The sequence below is a fragment of the Panulirus ornatus genome, chromosome 69 (genome assembly GCF_036320965.1).
Source record: "Panulirus ornatus isolate Po-2019 chromosome 69, ASM3632096v1, whole genome shotgun sequence".
NCBI lineage: Eukaryota > Metazoa > Arthropoda > Malacostraca > Decapoda > Palinuridae > Panulirus > Panulirus ornatus.
In genome coordinates, this window is record NC_092292.1 from 17,582,853 (window position 1) to 17,608,196 (window position 25,344).

Genomic DNA, 25,344 nt, shown 5'->3' on the forward strand with positions numbered 1-25,344 from the left:
AACTGCAACTCTTAAAAGCCAACTATGGCATTTGTAGCACTTAAAACACTAACTTTAGCAAGTTCTCTTCTCATTTTCCCTAGGAATACCATTGCCCATGTCTATGGAGCCACTTTTCTCTCTGCTGAGCTCATATCGGTGTTTAATTTTGCAGTAAAGGAAATATGTCTTCCCTCCTCTCATAGACTCAATTTTTGATCATTTCTAAATCCATTTAAGAAAGGTAACTCACAGATTAGCTTTGGAGAAACTCATTCCTCCTTTTTCACATTTGTATTTTAACTAGAATTAATCATAAGTCATATATTTAGGAAGTGAAGTATTTTCTCCAAAATTAGTGTGAACCTTTCCTCCAGTGTTGGATCTTTATATCTTTCATGCTGATTTACCTTTCTTCTCATGTTAAGGTCTCTGTTATCTATGATATTGATTTATCTTTCCTCCTTTTCATTCCATAAGATCATAACTATTTCTTCTGCTGACATACCTTGACAAGAATTAATTTTTCATAGAGAGTCCAAATGAACTATAAAGTAATTATCTTTACACCGTAATACGTGTTGAATTCGTCCTTGTATCTTACTAATAAGTGTATCAAGCAGCGTTGTTAAAGAAAGGTGACATTACTGATGAGGCATTGTATTTCTAATTCAACATTATATGAATAGCTGCAGTAACCAGAAATAAGAGAATCTCATGAGAATAATGGTTAGAATTATGCATCGAGTTTAAAGGTTGGATTTTCAATTAGTATTCTACACTGAGATCTGATTAGTGTCTAAAAGCATTCCTTGTGTGGTGCACCATGGTAAATATGATTTAATAGAAATCTAATTTCATAGATTATTTCATGCGTATTGAAATAGGATCTTGATTTGTCGTACGTTTACTGTGAAATTCCCTAATTTGATTTATTCGCTCGCTGGGTGTGTTCGCTGGCTTGACAACATCAACAATGGCTGTGTGTGTCGCTGTTATAGGAAAGGAAGTAAGAGTGCAAGATTTGTTGTGTAAAATGGTTTAACACAAACACAAAAGGATTCCAAATGCCTTAGTATTTAATCTGTATCAACCGTAGCTGAATAAACATGTAAAGTTACTGGTGAAGTGAGGTTAGAACTATAACACTTAACTCCCCCTTAGAAAGCAGACGAATCACTAAACGGATAGTGGTTATTTGGCCGATAGGCCAGCATCAGTTGGTCAAACGATATCCTACTGACTAGTTTTCTTTGCATTTCTTTTGAAACATCATATATTCAGTGCATCAGTATTCTGGAGAACAAAAAATGGTATCAACTCAAAATAGGGAAACATGTACTTATGTTGAGTTTAGATTTGGGTAGGATGAGATTTTTTGACTTTATATTTTGTATGGTATCACGGTTATTCTGTTTGTATTCACTGCATTAGCCTTGGGGTATTTTTAGGTAGGGTGTTATTGAGGTTAAGGGTCGAGCCCTTGGATGGTGTTAGGTGAGGTCGATTGATTTTACTTTTTTACCCAATGCTTTGCTTAGACTTTGAGAGGGTGTCGCGACCCAGTATGTCGTTCCAGAAAGTGTTAGTTATTGAACAGCAACATGACATGGCAGATCATGGCATGTGACCTCACTTAAACTTCTCCTCACCAGAGGAATGGGGTTGGTGGCCCACGCCATGGATGCACCAATTTGCGATGTTACATGTTCCCTTTGGATCCTAGACCACAGAAAACATATGGAAATATGTCTAGCGGTACTTGTTAATGTTTCTTTTATGACAAGGACAAGTTTTGAGGAAGTGTTAGGCCTTTTAAAGGGAAATGCTTTTAAAAGATGTTTGGTGCATGCATAGATTTAATTGAATTTAGATAGTACCTTTTATCAACTCCCTGCATTATTTCCTCCTGCAGAATAGTCCACTTTACGTATGGGTGGGCAGTGGCCGAGAGGAGCTTCATCTTCATTACTTGGCACACACAGGACTGGATGTGATACAGGAGAAGGTTGCTGCTGTTAATAAAACTCCTGGTGACACAAGAGAGCTATACTTAGGGCTTCTTTATGCATCAGAAGAGTATAAGGTGTATCCTTTTTAAAGGCAGATCAATTATAACATGTAATTTAAACTTTTTACTTTTTACTCTATGTTAAGTGCAGTTTTATAGGAACAGTCTATTTAAGATGCTTGTTTTGTTTATAATGAAAATTCTAATTGTATTCAAAAATTCTTTTTCAGTATTAACCTTGAAATTCATTTTATTTTTTTTTGTGGTTTTGATATTGACAGAGAGAAGTTATCCCATAAGGAGGGGATTGAAAGAAAGGATTTAAGATGATTGGTCCTGCAACATTTTCTTGATACGTTGGATGTTTTATAGCTCAGAGGCCTTGATTAGCTAAGACCTCAGCTGCCCGTGCCATCTCCGCTACCTCACTGATGCAGGAAGCAGCGATCAAATATTATGAATAAATAGAATATATATATATATATATATATATATATAGAGAGAGAGAGAGAGAGAGAGAGAGAGAGCATTTATGAGATGGCTTTTATTAGGGCATTCCTTTGCTGTGTCAGCTAACATAAAAGAGAAAAAAAAATATATGGGGAAACCAAATTGGTATGATTGAATAGTGAGTCCACTTGTCTAGTGATCTGAGTTCATTTTATTTCACATAGCCACCTCTGATTAGAAGCTTGAGGAAAGTGCTATGGTATTGTTAATATTCTAGTAAACTTAGATATATCCATCCTTAACTTGCATTGTAGATTTGGATACACAACCAACACTAGGATAAAGTTTATCATCATTACAGATGCAGCAAATACAACCCTGAGGGACAATGAAATTAGAATGGTATGTGCAAATTCCTAAGTTATTGACTGTATGTTATTGTGAATTCTTGATATACTTAATAGGGGTTATCAAATTGTGGTATTTTTGAAAATATGTTGATTCATTGAAGCCATCCATCATCTCCCTTGAACTTTTGCCTAGTCTGGTTATCATGATTAACATTATTAGGGTAGAAAGAGTAATGCACAGCATATTTGTAAAGAGCAGATGACAAGAGGAATATGAGAGAATTTTTTTTATTATGTAGCATTATAAAATGAGATTGTGATTATTTTGATTCAGAATACTACTGTTTCATTCAGTGTCTATATAACAAATTTTAGAAAGCATCTCAATACTCACCAAAGGCTTGACAGGTTCAGTCTGTCCTCTACCCTTGTCCTTGTACAGTTCTAGATATGGCCCTGTACAATACCAAATACTTCTTCCTGCTAGCACTCATCTCAGTCTCATAATTTTTCTGTCTCAGCCATTCTTTTCTATCTCAGTTCAGTGTTTCATAATTATAGTTTTAGTTCTCTTTCTCTTTCAGATGTTCAGACGTCTACACAACATGTATACTAATGTTGTGTGCAATCCATTCTATATCCCAGGGGAACACATCACATCTAGGTAACGTTTCTGTTGCAAACTTAACATGTAATAATGTTGTCCATGTGGTTTGTTCTTTTTTATAAGGGTTTCTCTTCTCCATCTAATGTCTTCACATGAACATGAAAGATAGGTAGAAATTGAAATATGAAGGTTAACTGATCATTTTTTTTGACCTTGCAGAGAATTTGACAAAGGAGTATCTGCTCTGGTGGCTGGAAACTAGAGACTGCACAAGTATTATATCTTCAAGAATTGTTAGTTACACTTGAATTAAGTGAAACAAGGTTTATCCTATAAAGCCATTTAGAAACACCGCAAGTAGTTCAAGCTGTTAGGTAAATTAGAAAACTTTAAATATCTTGGAGTATGATTCTCATTTTTGTTCACTTTCATCAGTATCTTTATTACACAAAGGTTTATATGCCACAACATTCACAGTCAATCTCTTACAGGATATGAGATCAAGTAATTGTTATCACTCATGACCTAATGATTAAACTTTTCACTTCATGTAGTTAGTTGCTCAAATTCACGAAATGATTTTGGGCTTGGTTTCCATTAATTTTGTATGTTTATATTTGGAAAATATAAGGATAACAGTTCTCTAAGATTTGTATAGTGGTCAGTATATTTCTTTATGGAGCCAGTGCTTTGGTGGTCTTTCATGAGAGTTGTTCATTTGTATTAATTTCTTAAGTTAGTGGCACCTTTTTTTGTCAGCACCCAGTAAGACAACAATTTGGGAATAAATAGATATTTACAGTTTATGTATTAGTTACTTAATGTTTAATAGAATATATTTTTATTGAATATGTATATGAAATAATGCAAATAAATGCCCTACATCTTGTTGTTTAAAAAGTGTTTATTAGATTATTTAGATTATTTTTGCTTTTATGCAAACATTGAGGCAGATTTAGTCTCACATATCTCATTTCATACTGCAAACAAGAGCTGAGTGTGTCACTTGTTTGTTAGCCAGATTTTTCAGCATGTTTGAGTGTTACTGTTACAGATTCAGCTCTTGAATGAAATATGAATTTTGAAATATAAATTTGAGGAAAGACTAGCATGCACCACCTGCTTTGAAAGTGGGGAGAGGCATAGGTTAGTGAATTGATTGAGGCATTATGATACTGTTTCTTTGTAAACCAGAGTATTTAAATTATCAAGTTGGAGTTGCGTTTACTCTGCAAAGTTTTTCTCCATATGTGTTCATTGCTGTACATTAAGATTACAACACAAAACACATACATGTTATTTTGGCTTTTAAAGGTATGAATCAGTTGTCTTCTGCCTATACTTTATCAAATGTTGTAAGAAAAGTGAGGTTACCATTAGCACGAAAGGTACATGATGTGGGTAAAGGAAGTTTTTCCCTCATTCACTTGCATACATAATTTGAACTAGATTTCTGCATGGCAAGTATGGATGATTATTGAATATCACAGTGCTACTGAACACCTTACTTTTCAGAGCAGGGCTCTGTGTAATTCTACTGTTGTCATATTAATCATGATACTGATATCATTTCAACTAAAATCTTTTAAGTAAGTTTCTTTTTTATTCCCGCAATACAGTTTTTTATGAACAACAAAAACATACCACAAGTACAACATGAAAAACACTTAAAATGCACAGAACCTGGTTATTATCGGATGTTCAATTCAGTATACTCTATCATGAATGGGCCAGAACATTGATATAGACACAAATTCAGAGAACTAGGTTTACAAGTGAAGGAAAAAACAGGAAATCATTTGAAAGTAATTTTGCAATCACAGGGTAAGTGCAACAGCATCAGGTGAGCTTTATTTAGCCTCGACCTTGAAAAACTAATAGAGGTCAATAAACCTCTTCTGAAGGTTATGTTAGAAAGATTGCCCTCTTATTGGCAAAACTTTTTGATAAAGTAGCTTAATTAACCAAAACTATAATGTAATTCAACCTAGAAAACTAATTTCTGAACTAAGCTTAAAATTCATGTTGAGAACCATTGGCAAAAAGACTTCTAGTTAAAGCCTCCTCATTTAAATCTTTCTATCTCCTCCTGTAAAGCTGAATATTTAACTTAAAAGAGACAGTTGACATTTATGCAAAATTGTATTCGAACAGAATTTGGGTATAGTGATAAGGTTAGAGGTAATATTCGCCCGTGTAGAAGACATTTTGTGAAATGTGCGCTACATGTGTTTGCTCTCTACTCCCCATCTTCGCTGGACGTGATCACTATCCAACTGTACAACATCCAACTTGAACATTTGTCTGATTGTGCGGTCTCCTTTTACAATGGATAGAACCACAAGGTAATGATGTCATTGATTAGTTTCGTCACAGAAAGAAGTAATGTACATCCTAGTAAAGCTAGAATGTGGTCATAATGAGTATAATAAGTCAGATGCCCAAGTAAAGTTGAAGTTGCTTAGTGGAGTGCAGAATTATTGGATGCATGGGATGTTTTTACCTAATAAGGCAATGCCTCTGAAATGCGTAATACTATAAATCCCCATAATCACCCCTAACTACATTTGAAGTCACTAAACAAGGCTACAGCAGTCACTACAAGCTGTTGCAAAAACCACCCTAAACCATTACTAAATGCTGAAAACAATACCGTACCAAACATATGGCTGTTATCAGCGGTTTCATATTATTAAATGACTAGTCATGCTTTACTTATGACTGGTACAGACACAGGAATTACGGGACATTTATGATGCACTGTATGTGTATTGAGATCGGTCATGATGAGCACATTATTTAACATATGCAACCCAGCAATTTTTGTGAATGTCATGTAACCCTAAGACCTGGCTAGTAACCCAACCCGTCGAAGGTCAGAATCCAACTGGAACCTAACGTTTTGAATGCTCATAGATAATGGTTATCCTTTTAAAGTATGAATCACCTTGGCCAATGCTTGAACTTAGGACAATGCCGTCGACTTGCAGTCAAGCCAGTTCATCTTGTTTAGGGTTGTTTGATAAATGGGCCCAAATATCAGCTAATAATACCACAAACCTTTCATGTCTGACGTGCACCATGCACACTGAAAACACTGAATAAGCATTCATTTGTCATACTTTTGCACTGCAAGCACATGACATTACACTTGTTGATCTGTGGTTCACTCCAGTGGATAAGATGAACTTTTTGAGCATTGCTGGAATCCCAAAGATGTGGATCGTAGAGCAGGAAGGTAAAAGTAAAGATATGGTATGTGTAATTGTTACTCATGTCTTAATGATGTAGTTTTGTAATAGATGAACATGTTAATATGTTCATAATCTTATCACATGTCATGTACCTAGGGACAGGTATTACAGTTGATAAACAACACTGTTGTTAGTCTGATACCTGTTATCTTGTGTCACACTAGATTGTAGATGCATGCTACTTTAACAGTGATGTTGCTCTTTATCAGTTTTTTCTGTTTGTCAGAATTGTGACGGCAAGATATAGTCTTTTAAAAAGAACTTTAAGCAGAGATGGAATGGGAAAGGCTTTATCCATTCGCCAACTCAAGAGAGCCTACCACCCACCACCAGTGACAGTAGCCAAGTTTAAGGTATATGTGTGATGATCTTTACCTAAAAAGTGTAATGATTTAGCATTGTTATGCAGACTTCGTGACATAAAGCTATTGAATGATATAAAGAACTCTATTTCTTCGAAGCCCTTAGTACAGTTAATCCAGTTTATAAGTTTATCACACATCCAGATAATTTTAATTAGTCAGAATCATCTAATGCAACAACTCAAGAAGGTTAAGGAAGAGTAATAGTTTTATAGTTCTGTAACAGATTTTTTAGTAGTTTATCTGCACTGTATATCATATTTGAAATTATTAGAGTTGTTAGTGGTACTTATTCTAATTTTAATTCTAATAGCATGCAGCAATTTATTTGGAGTTGCAATGTTAGGTAGGAGCCTCTGGAAACACTGTGCTAGAGCTGCCCTCAGCCATTGGCCTGTTAAGGGTGAGGAAATAAAGGCAAAGAAGTGGCACTGGAGTTCACCAGTTATGGGGGCTCTTTTGGCATGGCCATTCCTTGAGTTACCAGAGGGTATGGGCATCAGTGATATAGATAGATAGATTCATACATATCTTTCTTTATACAGGGATTACATAAGATAACCATTTCAACTCTTTTGCTGGACTCTTGTATATTTTGTTTGACATATTTTTGGTACATACCCAGGTATTGTTGCAAATTCTTGAATGTGTATCTTGCTTGGGTTATAGGACAGTTTCTTCCAGACAACATTCTACTGGACAACCAGATTGTCCTCAAACATCTTCCTTGCTCAGATGCATTCAGATCCAGTACATTATTTGAGGTGCCCAGAATCTTCTGTCAAGCATAGGTTGTTAGGTATCTGTCCCTTCTTATTTGCAAGCTGCAGGCTTGTCATGATATATTTGATCTAGACCCTTGATATTGCTTTTGAGGTGTATCTGAGTTTTCTCCAATGTATGTACAGTATATCCATTTGTTTGACAGGAAACAATATGAAACTGCAGTGCAGTATTCAATTTTGCTACCTACATGTATGTTAAACAGAGTCATCATTAGCTGTGATAATGCTACTCACATGGAAAGTCATTATGGCACCTATACAGTGCTCCCATCTTTTGGAAAGCAGGCTTTGACTAATATTGATTATGTGGGGTTTCTGGGATAAAGTGGAGGATGTGGTTATATCTAACATGTGTATGTTATTTCAGGGTTGAATTGTGTTATTTTGAAGTTGAGTGTAAGGGAAGGAGTGACAGTCAGAAAGAGAAATAAGTGGATAAAGCATTTTAGCTTTATTTGATTTGACCAGGATACTGCTTTTTTATTTGGAAATGCTGCACAAATTGGATTTGAGAGGAAGTATGTTTAGTGCAAGAAGTAGAATTAGTATTAGACTAAGGAAAGGAAGAAAATGAGTTGAAATATGTAAAGTGGAATTGTCAGTTTAAAAGCTGATAATTTGTGGAGAGAAGAAAGAGGGAAGGCAGTAGGACAGAACCTTATGAGACACAACTGTTGATAAGATATGAGGGGAAAGTCACTGCATCAGCAATTATTGTAATGGGTGCTATGCACTAGAGAAAGAGTGAGGTAGAAAAGCAAGAATTTGAGGAAATTTAGAAAGCAAAATTTTATGCATCACCATGACAAAAGATTCACCAAAATCCCTGAGAGGAGGAGGAGGATGAGGTGAGTCATACAGGGGAGAAGATTCCTTGAAGATCTTGTTTAGGTGCATAGATACGTAGATAGATTGATAGATATATAGATAGAATGTTAGTAAGAATGGTAACTAGAATAGTTTTTTATTCCAACGCTTTCTAGGGACATGTTGTTGATCTACGGTCTGATACAATAACAAAACCTTCTGAAGGCATGAAGAGAGCTATGATGGATGCCTTGCTTGGGGATGATGTCTATCGTGAAGACCCAACTGTATCTGGTACCACAGCTTTACATTATCTCCTGTCATTTTGCTTTTTTTTAGTTTGATACTTAAGTTCATTGCATTCATGAAACAACTTGAGATGAGACTTTAGCAAACTACCATTTCTGACCATAATCTTGTGTTCAGTATAATTCATCAGATTTTTTATTTGGCATGATATGGTCTTCAGAGCACCTTTTTCTTTCAAAGAACTTGAGAAGCGAATGGCAGCCTACACTGGGAAGGACTCGGCTTTGTTTGTACCATCAGGCACCATGGGAAACCTCATTTCTGGTAATTTCTTGATTGATAATTTCTTGGTTCATTTTTAAGTGAGATTGTGCATGTATCCTACTCCTCTGAGTATCGAGAACACATTGTTACAGATGTAGTCCATTCTCTGTATCTTCTTTATTCCAAAATTTCTTTTTGCTTTGACTTTGTGGGGAATCCTTATTATTTTTGTTCATGATATTACTGTAAAACAAAAAGAGATGAGCTACTCTGAGTTTTATAGATAAACCAGCATGCATCTTTTTCACTAAACATTACAGTTTTTGTGTCATCTTGTATCATGGCAGATGCTTAGGGATCACTTTGTTTTTTGTGATAAGTTGTTGCTGAGATAGGTTAGATATTACAGTGACATAATACCAAGTATTTTCATTATAGTAAGGATGGAATTACAAGTCCATCAATAGATATAGGAAAGTTATGAGGGGTTTTAAGGAGAGGAATAGTTAGAAAAATGGATTTGGGAGACATTTATCTCAGCCAGGTTCCATCTACTCCATTAAGATATCCTGTTCAAGTCCAAGTGTGTAGTGGAAGTTATGATGACATGAGACAGATTGAGCAAGAGACATGGGAGCAGATTGAGGAAGTCGAGGAAATCATTGTTAAGTCATCATCACTTGAGTGCATTTAGCTACCTGCTGAAGAAAGGTAATCATTATTAAAAGAGTAAGAATGTAGTAAGGGAATGGACCTTCTTTGTTTCTTTAGTTACTTAATGAAGGTCTGTTGGTCTTTACATTTTATTAGAAAAATAGATATGTGCATTAGGTACTGGGTAACATGTCCTGAGACACACACCATCACTACTGTTGTGGGCCACTACCATGTTGGCCCACCACGTGGAGTAGACTGAGGACTCAGGGAGGGTTTGGTGCATACGGTGCCTGGCTCTGAGGTCAGAGGTCAACTCCACGTTATCATTCATTGGAGTGTGAGATTACACCGTGAATCCACAGGGACTTTCTATGTAATGCAACTATCTGATATGTGCTAACACACACACACACACACACATATATATATATATATATATATATATATATATAATTTTTTTTTTTTTTTCTTTTTTATACTATTCGCCATTTCCCGCGATAGCGAGGTAGCGTTAAGAACAGAGGACTGGGCCTTTGAGGGAATACCCTCACCTGGCCCCCTTCTCTGTTCCTTCTTTTGGAAAATTAAAATAAAAAAAAAGAGGGGAGGATTTCCAGCCCCCCGCTCCCTTCCCTTTTAGTCGCCTTCTACGACACGCAGGGAATACGTGGGAAGTATTCTTTCTCCCCTATCCCCAGGGATAGTATATATATATATATATATATATATATATATATATATATATATATATATATATATATATATATTATCCTGGGGATAGGGGATTAAGAATACTTCCCACGTATTCCCTGCGTGTCGTAGAAGGCGACTAAAAAGGGAGAGAGCGGGGGGTTGGAAATCCTCCCCTCTAGTTTTTTTTTTTTTTTTTCCAAAAGAAGGAACAGAGGAGGCCAGGTGAGGATATTCCAAAAAAGGCCCAGTCCTCTGTTCTTAACGCTACCTCGCTAACGCGGGAAATGGCGAATAGTTTAAAAGAAAGAAAAATATATATATATATATATATATATATATATATATATATATATATAATCCTGGGAGCCTTGAAGAATGTGTGGAAGTCGAGAACATTATCTCGGAAAGCAAAAATGGGTATGTTTGAAGGAATAGTGGTTCCAACAATGTTGTATGGTTGCGTGGGCTATGGATAGAGTTGTGCACAGGAGGATGGATGTGCTGGAAATGAGATGTTTGAGGACAATGTGTGGTGTGAGGTGGTTTGATAGAGTAAGTAACGTAAGGGTAAGAGAGATGTGTGGAAATAAAAAGAGCGTGGTTGAGAGAGCAGAAGAGGGTGTTTTGAAATGGTTTGGGCACATGGAGAGAATGAGTGAGGAAAGGTTGACCAAGAGGATATATGTGTCGGAGGTGGAGGGAACGAGGAGAAGTGGGAGACCAAATTGGAGGTGGAAAGATGGAGTGAAAAAGATTTTGTGTGATCGGGGCCTGAACATGCAGGAGGGTGAAAGGAGGGCAAGGAATAGAGTGAATTGGATCGATGTGGTATACCGGGGTTGACGTGCTGTCAGTGGATTGAATCAGGGCATGTGAAGCGTCTGGGGTAAACCATGGAAAGCTGTGTAGGTATGTATATTTTGCGTGTGTGGACGTTTGTATATACATGTGTATGGGGGTGGGATGGGCCATTTCTTCGTCTGTGTCCTTGCGCTACCTCGCAAACGCGGGAGACAGCGACAAAGCAAAAAAAAAGAAAAAAAAAATATATGTATATATTATCCCTGGAGATAGGGGAATAAGAATACTTCCCACGTATTCCCTGCGTGTCGTAGAAGGCGACTAAAAGGGGAGGGATCGGGGGGCTGGAAATCCTCCCCTCTCGTTTTTTTTTAATTTTCCAAACGAAGGAACAGAGGAGGGCCAGGTGAGGATATTTCCACAAAGACCCAGTCCTCTGTTCTTAACGCTACCTCGCTAATGCGGGAAATGGCGAATAGCTTAAAAGAAAAGAAAATATATATATATATATATATATTTTTTTTTTTTCATACTATTCGCCATTTCCCGCGATAGCGAGGTAGCGTTAAGAACAGAGGACTGGGCCTTTGAGGGAATACCCTCACCTGGCCCCCTTCTCTGTTCCTTCATTTTGAAAATTAAAAAAAAAAAAAAACGAGAGGGGAGGATTTCCAGCCATCCGCTCCCTTCCCTTTTAGTCGCCTTCTACGACACGCAGGGAATACGTGGGAAGTATTCTTTCTCCCCTATCCCCAGGGATATATATATATATATATATATATATATATATATATATATATATATATATATATATATATATATAAGGGGATAAGAGTGAGTGCTCAAATTACAGAGGTATAAGTTTGTTGAGTATTCCTGGTAAATTATATGGGAGGGTATTGATTGAGAGGGTGAAGGCATGTACAGAGCATCAGATTGGGGAAGAGCAGTGCGGTTTCAGAAGTGGTAGAGGATGTGTGGATCAGGTGTTTGCTTTGAAGAATGTATGTGAGAAATACTTAGAAAAGCAAATGGATTTGTATGTAGCATTTATGGATCTGGAGAAGGCATATGATAGAGTTGATAGAGATGCTCTGTGGAAGGTATTAAGAATTTATGGTGTGGGAGGCAAGTTGTTAGAAGCAGTGAAAAGTTTTTATCGAGGATGTAAGGCATGTGTACGTGTAGGAAGAGAGGAAAGTGATTGGTTCTCAGTAAATGTAGGTTTGCGGCAGGGGTGTGTGATGTCTCCATGGTTGTTTAATTTGTTTATGGATGGGGTTGTTAGGGAGGTAAATGCAAGAGTCCTGGAAAGAGGGGCAAGTATGAAGTCTGTTGGGGATGAGAGAGCTTGGGAAGTGAGTCAGTTGTTGTTCGCTGATGATACAGCACTGGTGGCTGATTCATGTGAGAAACTGCAGAAGCTGGTGACTGAGTTTGGTAAAGTGTGTGGAAGAAGAAAGTTAAGAGTAAATGGGAATAAGAGCAAGGTTATTAGGTACAGTAGGGGTGAGGGTCAAGTCAATTGGGAGGTGAGTTTGAATGGAGAAAAACTGGAGGAAGTGAAGTGTTTTAGATATCTGGGAGTGGATCTGGCAGCGGATGGAACCATGGAAGCGGAAGTGGATCATAGGGTGGGGGAGGGGGCGAAAATTTTGGGAGCCTTGAAAAATGTGTGGAAGTCGAGAACATTATCTCGGAAAGCAAAAATGGGTATGTTTGAAGGAATAGTGGTTCCAACAATGTTGTATGGTTGCGAGGCGTGGGCTATGGATAGAGATGTGCGCAGGAGGATGGATGTGCTGGAAATGAGATGTTTGAGGACAATGTGTGGTGTGAGGTGGTTTGATCGAGTAAGTAACGTAAGGGTAAGAGAGATGTGTGGAAATAAAAAGAGCGTGGTTGAGAGAGCAGAAGAGGGTGTTTTGAAATGGTTTGGGCACATGGAGAGAATGAGTGAGGAAAGATTGACCAAGAGGATATATGTGTCGGAGGTGGAGGGAACGAGGAGAAGAGGGAGACCAAATTGGAGGTGGAAAGATGGAGTGAAAAAGATTTTGTGTGATCGGGGCCTGAACATGCAGGAGGGTGAAAGGAGGGCAAGGAATAGAGTGAATTGGAGCGATGTGGTATACAGGGGTTGACGTGCTGTCAGTGGAGTGAATCAAGGCATGTGAAGCGTCTGGGGTAAACCATGGAAAGCTGTGTAGGTATGTATATTTGCGTGTGTGGACGTGTGTATGTACATGTGTATGGGGGGGGGGTTGGGCCATTTCTTTCGTCTGTTTCCTTGCGCTACCTCGCAAACGCGGGAGACAGCGACAAAGTATAAAAAAAAAAAAAAAAAAAAAAAATACATATATATATATATATATATATATATATATATATATATATATATATATATAACATAACTGACTCATAGTGAAACAGTGATAACAAATAGTTCATGAAAATTAATGGCATGCATGTGTGTGACTTGTAATTGTAAGAGTGTAGGAGACAGGACAGACAGGACTTGTTACCCTGCTACTGAACATATATGACAGAGTTAGCTGAATGTCTTTATGACATTGTTTACATATAATTCCTTAAGGAAAATATGCGTTCATACAGTTCCATGAAGGAAATCTTAGTGGTTTGGGAAAATCTCTTAAAAGTAAGTGAAATCCCAGATGTCACATATTTAGTGCACCACTGGTATTTAGTTAAGAAACACCATGAATTATAAGCTCTGTTTGTCTGAAATACTCTTCAGTTAAGTCACTGTACTATCCTCCATTATCAGATGCCTTGATGTTCTGGATAGTGATCTGAAGGACATACGCTATTACTGTTCAGAAGATTATTTTAATGAAAATGAGTGAAAGCTGGTTGTTACAGTATAATATACATCCAGAATGTGTCTTGTGTGAGTTAGCTTCAGAACTGCATATGTGATCAGATATATGGTAATAGGAAAAATGTGAAAATCTGTAAGAGCAAGTTATGTGTGTTTAGAGAATTTGGAATGTTAACAGATTGAGCAGATATACGGTTAGCACATTTATTTACAACAAAGGAATTAGGATGAATGATTGGAAAAGTTAAAAGGCAGGCATTTTTCCATTGAAAAAAGAAGAGTGAAAATGTCAGTTTGCATATGGAAGGAGTTTTTGGAATAAAAGATTAGATTGATAAAAGCAGTTAGAACTGATATACATTGTTCAAGAAAATAGTTTTAGGTAGGCTGAAAGGTTTAGAAGTGATTAATCTAAGAAAAATTCACTGGAGAGTGAAATATGTAAAAAGAAGGATATGGGAGGTTAATGCATAGTGAATATGAGTCTGGTAGAGGGAAGTTGGTGTAAGAGAGAACAAAAATGAGTTAGAAATACCACATAAGGGAAGCATCTACCGAAGAATTTAGGCATACTTCGTATCTGTGAAGTAGGGAATATTGTATCAGATTATGATTGCCTAATTGACCTGTTTATTTGAATTGTATTATGTTTGCCCATGAGCTTGATTTAGATTTATCATTATAATTTTTATTAATGGTTTAATTGTGAGATGTTCAAAGTAGTTTTAATGTTGTGTATGGGGAATATATTGTGGTAGGAATGTGAAAGACTTTATGCCTAAAATGTTGCAGTTTTGGGCCACTGTGAGCATCGAGGATCAGAAGTACTGCTGGGTGACCAAGCACATATCTTCCTCTATGAACAGGCTGGTATGGCTCAGGTTAGTTCCTGCCATTGTTTCTGTTAAGCCAATCATGATGAAACTTTTCTTTCATATGTAGCGTAGCTTTTCAGTATTATGCTTTAGAATATTTTCCAGCTTATTTTATTAGTTTAATATGATAATGAATGAAATGAAATAACCTTTGAATCACCCTTAAGCTTGAGAGGAAAGCCAGATAGATTTTTGATTGTCATGGTTGGGCAAATGCTGTCTTATGAATTTATGATATGCTCAAAGTATTCAGCACAAATGTTTGGGAGTTCATGTAAAAGAAGCTATAGATATGACTGATATTATAGCTAAACTTTGAATAATAGTAATGAATATTGTACTTCAAGGGAAACCAGCAAAGCAGTCAACAGAGGCATTTAGTGCATAAGATCAAAGTTAGTGTTAACTCCAAGAATGACATTCAGATATTTGGTAGGGAAATTATGAATAATGTTAATGAATTGACAAAGAGAATCTGTGAGACCTTACTGTATTCTCTCCAGATTGAGAGTCTCCTTGATATCTGGCATCTTCTTTGATACATTCAGTATTTTCTTTTCAAAGTTTAACCATCTCATTCCCAACATAGTACTGAAAATTTCAGCAGAATTTCATGTACCATTTTTTAAAGGAACAAAAAGATTGTTTCAAGAGTCAGTGAATATTTAGAACACAACAAAGAAGTGGGCTATTGAAAAGAGAAAGGATTTGCATTTTTTTTCCGTGTAAGTATTCTGCTTGCAAAGAGGTTATTTTTCAGTAACGCACATCTTCATTCATCATATAAAGATTTGCAAGAATACTTTTTTAAAAGATTACTTATGTCATCAACTATACCACTATCCATGTCTGACATGAAGGAATTTGTGAACTCTTAAACTGGCAAAAGTTTGATCATCCATAGATTGACTCAGGAGCACAGCAGAATTGTAGACATACACAGACTAGTATTTTTACATCAGATACATCACCAAAAATAACACATGGGAAGAGTGCATAACATTTTTACCCAGTCCTATAAATTCTAACAAAAACAGAATCTATCCTTTTCAAGGCAAGGTAAACAAGCATATACCTTTATGTCATAGTTTGCAGGTAAAGTAACAACACTAAATTCCCAGTGTGAACTAAAGGAACAATGTACAGTGAAACAAGATCTAAACACAGAGAATGAGTGTTGTAGGTCTGTTTTGGTTTTACTAAAAGTTTATGCATTTTTTGTTCTGATATCTGGTAAAAGTGAAATATCTCCCTTTTCACTCCTGCTCATATATTTATAGAAACAGTTGTTATAATCAGGTTAGTAGATTGCTCACTGTTCTTGTGTATTTTAAAAGTACAGTGATTTTTGCTATATTAACTTTGAAGTATGAATGCAAGCATTCACTGGAATAGTAGAATCATTAGTGACAGTAGATGGAGCAGAACAGGGATGAATATATAGGAAAGATGTATAAAAGGCCTCAAAAGATAAAATGACTTCTTTGGCTGTATTAAGAATATTCATAAAGTAATATTTAGTAATGCTTTCCATTAGCTAATTGCATGCATCCGTATGGAACTCAGAGCACTTTTGTTTTCTCCACAGCTTGGTGGTATACAGCCTCACATTATCCCTACTCAGTCAGATGGGACATTTGATGTTGCTGAAATCCCTTTAAGAATGCGAATGGAAGATGTTCATTGCCCAAGAACTACACTTGTATGCATTGAAAATACCCAGAATGTGTGTGGTGGGAAAGTTTTGCCCAAAGAGTGGATTGACGAGGTAAATATAATGTTTTTAGTATATATTGAATATTTGGTAGGATGACATTATGCTGTAGTACTTTGTTTTCCATTGTCATTCATGCTGTTTTTACATTTAAAGATGGATGTTTGTATGCAGACCCTTTTCTTAATGGTTTGATTACTAGCTTCAGAAACTTAATCAGTTTGAAGACCACACATCATTGTTTGACTCATTTGTTAAATGGTGCTTATTAGTTTGGCTGGCACCTGGTAAAACACCTACCAACTGCTTGTTTTAATAGAAGTAAAAGTACATGTAAAAGAAAAGAGTTGAGGCTTTCTCAGCAAAAGTACAGAAATATAGAATTTGAGGTAAAGAAATATGAAAATGAGAGAAATACTATACATAATACAGCAGTGTTAGGGAATACATAAAGAAATAAGATGTAGCAGTGTTTATTTTGTTCACCATTACATTGTATATTGACATACATAAAGTATAAAAAGCATATTATATATATATATATTTTTTTTTTTTTTTTTTTTTTTTTTTACTTTGTCGCTGTCTCCCGCGTTTGCGAGGTAGCGCAAGGAAACAGACGAAAGAAATGGCCCAACCCACCCCCCTACACATGTATATACATACGTCCACACACGCAAATATACATACCTACACAGCTTTCCATGGTTTACGCCAGACGCTTCACATGCCCTGATTCAATCCACTGACAGCACGTCAATCCCGGTATACCACATCGATCCAATTCACTCTATTCCTTGCCCTCCTTTCACCCTCCTGCATGTTCAGGCCCCGATCACACAAAATCTTTTTCACTCCATCTTTCCACCTCCAATTTGGTCTCCCACTTCTCCTCGTTCCCTCCACCTCCGACACATACATCCTCTTGGTCAATGTTTCCTCACTCATTCTCTCCATGTGCCCAAACCATTTCAAAACACCCTCTTCTGCTCTCTCAACCATGCTCTTTTTATTTCCACACATCTCTCTTACCCTTACGTTACTTACTCGATCAAACCACCTCACACCACACATTGTCCTCAAACATCTCATTTCCAGCACATCCACCCTCCTGCGCACAACTCTATCCATAGCCCACGCCTCGCAACCATACAACATTGTTGGAACCACTATTCCTTCAAACATACCCATTTTTGCTTTCTGAGATAATGTTCTCGACTTCCACACATTCTTCAAGGCTCCCAGGATTTTCGCCCCCTCCCCCACCCTATATATATATGTATATGGTAAAATCGCACCTCAGTAGTTCATGTAATTTTAGTTAACATGTAATTTTTCTATATCATTTGGCACGATATATTTCGTGGAGACAATCCACCTCATCAGGTGCCAATACTTAACAAAGTTATCTAGATCTCAGCATGACCATAGAAGTACCTTTGACTTTTTCTAACCAGCCTGTGTGCCTTCTTCGTCATCGTCTGCTGACTCATCTTCTCCATGAACTCGCTCTCTTCAGCTCTTTCATGTGTACTTCTCATACTACCCCTCCTTACTCCTACCCAATCATTTTTAGTTGATGAATCCTTTTCACACCATATGTTGTCCACAAACAGATTCAACACCTTCACACCCTTCTGTACTTTGTCATTTAAGGCCCACACCTAGCACCCCTACAACCCCCTCAGGACAACTATACAGTCAAACATACCCATCTTTGATCTAAGAGACATTGACCTTTCTTTCCACGCTTTCCCTTCTTGTATTGCTTTCCAAATGAGGAACAGAGGAAGGAGTCATTTTAGGATCTTTTCTCCTTTAAGGCTCTGTCATTTATTCAGCATTCTACCTCACTCATTCAGGAAATAGCGAACATTTTTGAAAATAATACACTCTCAGTGTCAAGGACAGGACTGACAACTTTGAAGCAAGAAGTTTTTTGACAAGACTGTATTTTGTTTTGTCATTTGATGATAATACAGCCTTGCCAAAGGTGACTTCACCTGCAATGTAACCTTAGGTAGGTGGAGTCCTATAACAGCTGAGACAGTACTGACAAAAGAAGTACACACTGAAATGATCCAAAATACCCTATATAATTGCCTTCCTAACTAAATTTTAACACTTTCCTGTTTGTGCTGGGACATCATGTGTCTCTCCAACACTACAAACGCTGCTTCATCATATCCAAAGAGCCTTCTTGCCCATGATGCAGCTACCACAAAGAAGACACTAAACTTTCTTTTCAAATGCCCCACTCTCTGTGCATATATATGTGCCCTCAGCATTATTATACTTTATGACCTGTGGTCCTACCTGATGGATGTGGCTGGCTTCCTAGGCCCTGTGAGAACTCCATAACATTGAAGGGACGTCTGTGGCAGTACATAAGTATATGTGTATTAACTGTTTAAAGTGTTTAGTTGTTATTAAGTCCTGATATCAGGTTTACTTTTTATATGCAGGTTGGTTGCATGACAAAATTTCTGGGCCTTCCTTTACATATGGATGGGGCACGATTGATGAATGCTGTAATTGCCAGTGGGCAGACTGCTGCTGATGTTCTACATGCATGTGATACTGCTTCCATATGCTTTAGCAAAGGGCTTGGAACCCCTGTTGGCTCTGTTATTGTTGGTCCAGAGGAATTTATGTTGAAGTAAGTGAACTCATTAAGTAATCTGGAATACAGTATGGTAATATCAGAATGTTGAGAATGCAAATAAAAGAATTGTTCTTCTAGAATTGCAAAAATATAATCGAAAATACTAGTTTCAAAAATTTTTTGACAGGTGTATCATTTTACAAATATAAGAGATTCTTATTTCTAGCCTCTGAAAACTCATTAGATTAACACAATTTTTTGTTTTTAGGGTATTTTAAAGGTATTATATCATGTTTGTCGTAGTAACAGCACATTTTGTGTACTTTTGATTTGTAAATTCAGTATGCTTTGCTGGTATATGGAACATTTCTTAGCTTGACGTTTAGCTGATGATTCTTTGGCATGAAATACTATGCAGGTTTCATTTTGGACTGTGTTACTTGAGTTTCAAACTTAGAGGTCTTGTGAAGGAGAAGAATCTAAGTGTAGGATTTACAAGAGGCTTGTTTGATAGAATTTGTCACGTCTATTGTATGAGTGTGAAGTCTTCGGTTTCTTGGTTCCAAATTGTTAGAAAATTTGAGATGTAGAGATAAGTATGTATAAAGTCAGATTTATTGGACTGAATAAATTACAGAATTGCAGCTGAGAAAGATATTTGATGGGAAGAAATCATTACAGACATGCATAAGTTGAACATTTTTAAGATAATATGGCCATTTGAAGTGTAAAGTAGATGACTGGCAGATCATGATCATTGGTGATATGAAGGTAAAAGAAGAGGTTGAGGAAATGATGAGAGGCAATGTGCATACAGTCTGCTGTACATAAATGTGGAAATAAAGACAATAGTAGTAATATTAACATTACTGTTTCCTTGTTGAAACCAACTAGCCCCTGCAGCATATGCCTAATCCCCTTTATCAAAGCAAGTACTTTTCAGATATTGTCTATTAAATTTGTAAGTCATTCATTATCCTGAATCGAATCAGAAATGTGTGGTAATTGATTATATGTTCAGTATTTCATCTGAAGCAAGAATTGAAATGTAGTTTTTTTGTTATTTCCAGAGCTTTACGTCTTCGCAAAGTATTGGGTGGAGGTATGAGACAAGCTGGTATGTTGGCCGCTGCAGCATTATATGCCTTGGACAACATGGTTGATCGTCTGGCTGAAGATCATAGGCATGCTAAACTATTGGCTCAAGGTAAGTTTCTGCCCTTATTCATTCCCGTTGCCACCCTGCCACACATGAAATGAAAACCCCCTCCCCCCGCATGTGCGCGAGGTAGCGGTAGGAAAAGACAACAAAGGCCACATTCGTTCACACTTAGTCTCTAGCTGTCATGTAATAATGCACCAAAACCACAGCTTCCTTTCCACATCCAAGCCCCACTAAAACTTTCCATGGTTTACCCCAGACGCTTCACGTGCCCTGGTTCAATCCATTGACAGCACGTCGACCTCGGTATACCATATCGTTCCAATTCACTCTATTCCTTGCACGCCTTTCGCCCTCCTGCATGTTCAGGCCCCGGTCACTCATAATCATTTTCACTCCATCTTTCCACCTCCAATTTGGTCTCCCACTTCTCCTCGTTCCCTCCACCTCTGACACATATATCCTCTTTGTCAATCTTTCCTCACTTATTCTCTCCATGTGACCAAACCATTTCAAAACACCCTCTTCTGTTCTCTCAGTCACACTCTTTTTATTACCACACATCTCTCTTACCCTTTCATTACTTAATCAAACCACCTCACACCACATATTGTCCTCAAACATCTCATTTCCAGCACATCTACCCTCCTCCACACAACTCTGTCTGTAGCCCACGCCTCGTAACCATATAACTTTGTTGGAACCACTATTCCTTCAAACATACCTATTTTTGCTTTCCAAGATAACGTTCTCGACTTCCATACATTTTTCAACGCTCCCAGAACTTTCGTCCCCTCCCCCACCCTATGATTCACTTCTGCTTCCATGGTTCCATTCACTGCCAAATCCACTCCCAGATATCTAAAACACTTCACTTCCTCCAGTTTTTCTCCATTCAAACTTACCTCCCAGTTGACTTGTCCTTCAACCTTATTGTACCTAATAACCTTGCTCTTATTCTCATTTACTCTCAGCTTTCTTATTATGTTCCTTATTAACACTCTCATCAAATTCTCAAAGCAGTACAATTTTGAATTGATTATCAGCATTCCTTAGAGCAGTCCCTAATATGGGGCAGTGGGAGATGGTGATATGATCTTCTGAAGAAATTTTGAATAATTGTACATTGTCTAAATAGATGAATAGGAAATTAAAGGATTTATTAGAGTGCTTGCTTAGATGCATGGGGAAATCGTTATTGAAACAACTTACCTATCTTTCCTGTGTACATATTTTCCCATGTCTGTGCCTAATACATTATTTTTATCATTCTGAATCTGTTCTTTCCCTTAGCCCATGGCATATCTTTTGTCTCTTCATTTATATTAACTTATCCTGTGATTAAAGTACTGCATATGTCTTTGAGTGTCTCATTCTTGATTTTTATATCTCTAGATGGGTAGGTTCAGTATTAGCATCATAAGAAGTGATATTTAAACAGAGTTGCATTAACATTATTGTGATATATGGTATTTTCACATGAAAACTGATAATGTCACAGTTTAGTAATCTCTGTGAAATATCTTTATATTCAATTTCAGTACTTTATTCTGTGATAGAGGAACCGGATCCTAATGCTGTCACTAGGTACTCTTGTCATATATTTATATTGTGTATGAAATTGCTGTGACATATTCATGTTTATGTACTGCAAAAATTTCAGCAATTTGTGAAATGGGAAGTAAGAATGTGACTTGCCAGCTTGCTGAAGTTCACACAAATATAGTCATTGTGCATATACATCCAGATGCTCTAACTCCAGAGCAGTTTTGTGATAGATTATCTACAGTAAGTACAATTTTTAGATGATTGTGAAAATAGTTCTTAATCATTAGCTCATTATCTTGTATTGAATTAATTATCACTAGATATGTAAAAGTTAAACTAATATATTGGCCATAGCTAATACATTATACAGTGCTATTTCTACTATTTGTAAGTCACCTTAGAAGCCTCAAGTATTTGAACATTTTGGTGATAGAGGTGCCACTTGAAAGAGTTATTGTGCAAGTTTAAGTTTACATGTCATCGGCTTACAGAACATGTGGGATTATTCTTGCCTCCTCTTTGTTACTTAGAGCATTGCATACCTAACCTCATGTTTGTCACGTTCATTTAGCACATTTACTTTCACAGTAAATTGCAAACAATGAATGGAGTGATCATGGGTCTAAAGCCTGTTTTATCAAACTATTAAAGTCCTTAATCCTGCAAAAAGCATACAAGAGTTGTTTGTTCATTTCTGTGGTGTAGCCCAACACAGAGTGCTGTGAGCATTATGGGCTTGAAGTATGTTTTATTAAGATGTGAAAGTTTTCAGTTGTATAAAAAGTATAAAAGAGTTGTATCAAAATTTAAAAACAATGTCAGATTATAAATATGGCCACATTACAAGTAAAAACTAAAGAATTCCATAAAAAATTAGAGTTGCAGGAAAAGTATAATTATCCTCAAGGGTGGTTAGATTGCCTTTAAGAAGTGGCATCATATATGTTTGCCTACCTTGTCATGAGAAGGAACAGCAGTAGAGGTCAACATTTTGAAGCTTAAGATAGTTTTCTCATAATTTGGATTTATTTAGATGTGTAATTCTATACTGCACAGATCATGGGTAGAAAAACCACACTCTCCTTCAGAATCAATTGTCTGCATACTGCCAGGATATTAGAGGTAGCACTGTATATTCAGTTTTGTACATTGCACACTTTGATGTATGGATATTTACTGATTAATTAAAATGCAATAACGGCAGTGGCATTGTTATGTAACATAATAGTAGTATTTACCTTATTTTCTGTTATAGGTTGGTGAAGGGGAGTGTAAAGAAGTAGGTGGGAAAGTTATAGTAAAAGCACTACCATGGACAGCAGACAGTGTTCGCTTTGTTACCCATCATGATGCACCCTTGAATGATATCCAAGTAGCCATAGCAAAGTTAAAGTATATTACACATGAAATAGACAGTCAGATGGAATAAGGAAACTAATGGCATATGAGACTGTTTAATGCATCCTATGATGTTTCTTGTGTCATTCTAAACCGTAAATGCCTTCTACATCATCCAGATTGCCTTGTATGGTTTTTATTGAGAATTCATCAGACAATTTAGTTTTTGGGATATCATGACATAAATTGAGATGATTAATCATATTACTTTTCAAATTAATTGTAAGATAGGATGCTTGTCATATGTTGAAAAGCATATGTACTTAAATTTTCTTATACATGAACTAATTACTCACAAATTTTTTTGTCTGAGTGTATTCCAGCCATTTGTGTTATAATATTGTTTTTCATAAGTTTCATATATAGTTATTAACAGGAAGGAAAAATCACCTTCAGTATGATAGATGCTCCGTTTTATGTCATGAGAACTATAAGGTGTACCGTTAGTTTATTTAGACAGTAGGTCATGGCTTTCCTGTATAATTGTGGAAATGAATTAGAATGATGAGTGGTGGTATGAAAGAATATAATTGCCAATAAAAGAGAAAAGAGAGGTGTTTGGGTGACACTTACAGGGGAGAAGTGCACATTATTGGAGGATGTATAAAAGAAAGCAGCAGGAGCTCAAGAGGAAGGTGCATGGGTTGAAAAGGAGGGCAAATGAGAGTTTGTGTGAGCTGAGTATCAGTAAACTTTAGGAGGAATAAGATGTTTTGGAAGCAGGTTGATAATGTACGAAAAACAAGATAAATAGGAACATGGTGAAAGCGGCAAAAGGGGAAATGGTAACACTTAAGGATGAAGTGAGGAGGAGATGGAGTTATCATTTTGAAGGACTGTTGAATGTGTTTGATGAGAGAGTGGTAGATGTAGGGTGTTTGGATCAGAGTGGTATATGTAGTGAAAGAGAATAGGGAGTGGGTTGATGAAGAGAGAAGAGCTGGTGAAAGCCTTACTTGAGATAAAACGTGGCGAGGTAGCTGGAGTGAATAGTATTGCAGTTGAATTTATGAAGAGGGGGCTTTTTTTTTTGTCTGTTTCTGGCACTACTTGCTAATGTGGGTAATAGTGATCAAATATGAAAAAATTAGAATAAGTGTATCGCATAAGACAGCCCTTTTTGTGTACTTGATCTTTGAAATATTATTACAGTGTATGATTTTTGTATTCAGTCACAAGTTTCATTTTGAGTAATGATAAAAAATTTTCATGTGGTGAAAGTTCATCAGCTAAAGAGAGTACAATCATAAGTAGTAAATTGAATAGAAATGAAATGCCAAGCTTGTATTTTAGAAATTTAATTATATGATTTCTAAAGTATCATCGTAACTGAATGGAACCAAATAGTGAGAAAATATGTAGAGACAAGTCTCAGGTTTTAATGATAGATATATTAATTCATAACATTTATTCATTTTATTCATTTTAACATTTATTCAGATTTAAATAGACATATGGTGCTTTGTAGATAATACATTATAGTTTTGTTAAGTGTTGAGACATGTTGCTATAATATAGAAAGTTTAGAGATTTTGAAAAGAATAAGATTCATTATCAGATGTTTATATTACCTTCCATAATTTTACTTAATTTTGTGGTTGCAAAGGTGCACAGGAGTATGGAAAGAGTTCCTTTTGCAACTTGGACAAACATTTGTGCTTCAGTTTGTCAGGAAAGGTGAATGAAATATTGAGACTTGCTTGTGACTTGTTATTGAATATTAGCACATTAAGTAGGAAGTAAGACTGTTAATGATTTTCACCTCTTCACCATTTGGCTATTTATGATTCTGATTTATCTCTGTTAATATGTCAGTATCTTTGATACTAACATACATATTTATGCACCAAATCATAAACAGGTTTTTCCAGTTCATGATCAGTCCCATTCCTTGATATGAAAAACAAAAGTTAGGTCTCAAAATGTTGGTATGA

At 36.5% G+C, this 25,344-nt stretch overlaps 2 protein-coding genes across 2 annotated transcripts; both read left to right on the top strand.

Moving 5' to 3' along the window:
* Window positions 1–884: 884 nt before the first annotated feature.
* On the top strand, window positions 885–4,990 carry LOC139747512 (trafficking protein particle complex subunit 2-like protein). Its single transcript, XM_071659903.1, has 5 exons — window positions 885–988; window positions 1,895–2,067; window positions 2,755–2,842; window positions 3,375–3,454; window positions 3,617–4,990. Exons 1-5 carry the CDS (start codon window positions 956–958, stop codon window positions 3,657–3,659), a joined length of 417 nt encoding a protein of 138 aa, XP_071516004.1. The 5' UTR covers window positions 885–955; the 3' UTR covers window positions 3,660–4,990.
* Window positions 4,991–5,627: 637 nt separating this feature from the next.
* On the top strand, window positions 5,628–24,964 carry LOC139747721 (uncharacterized). The gene is made up of 10 exons (XM_071660329.1): window positions 5,628–5,742; window positions 6,878–7,004; window positions 8,782–8,899; window positions 9,095–9,178; window positions 14,904–14,992; window positions 16,575–16,754; window positions 19,163–19,356; window positions 20,373–20,509; window positions 22,128–22,252; window positions 23,268–24,964. Exons 1-10 carry the CDS (start codon window positions 5,726–5,728, stop codon window positions 23,439–23,441), a joined length of 1,245 nt encoding a protein of 414 aa, XP_071516430.1. The 5' UTR covers window positions 5,628–5,725; the 3' UTR covers window positions 23,442–24,964.
* Window positions 24,965–25,344: the final 380 nt, after the last annotated feature.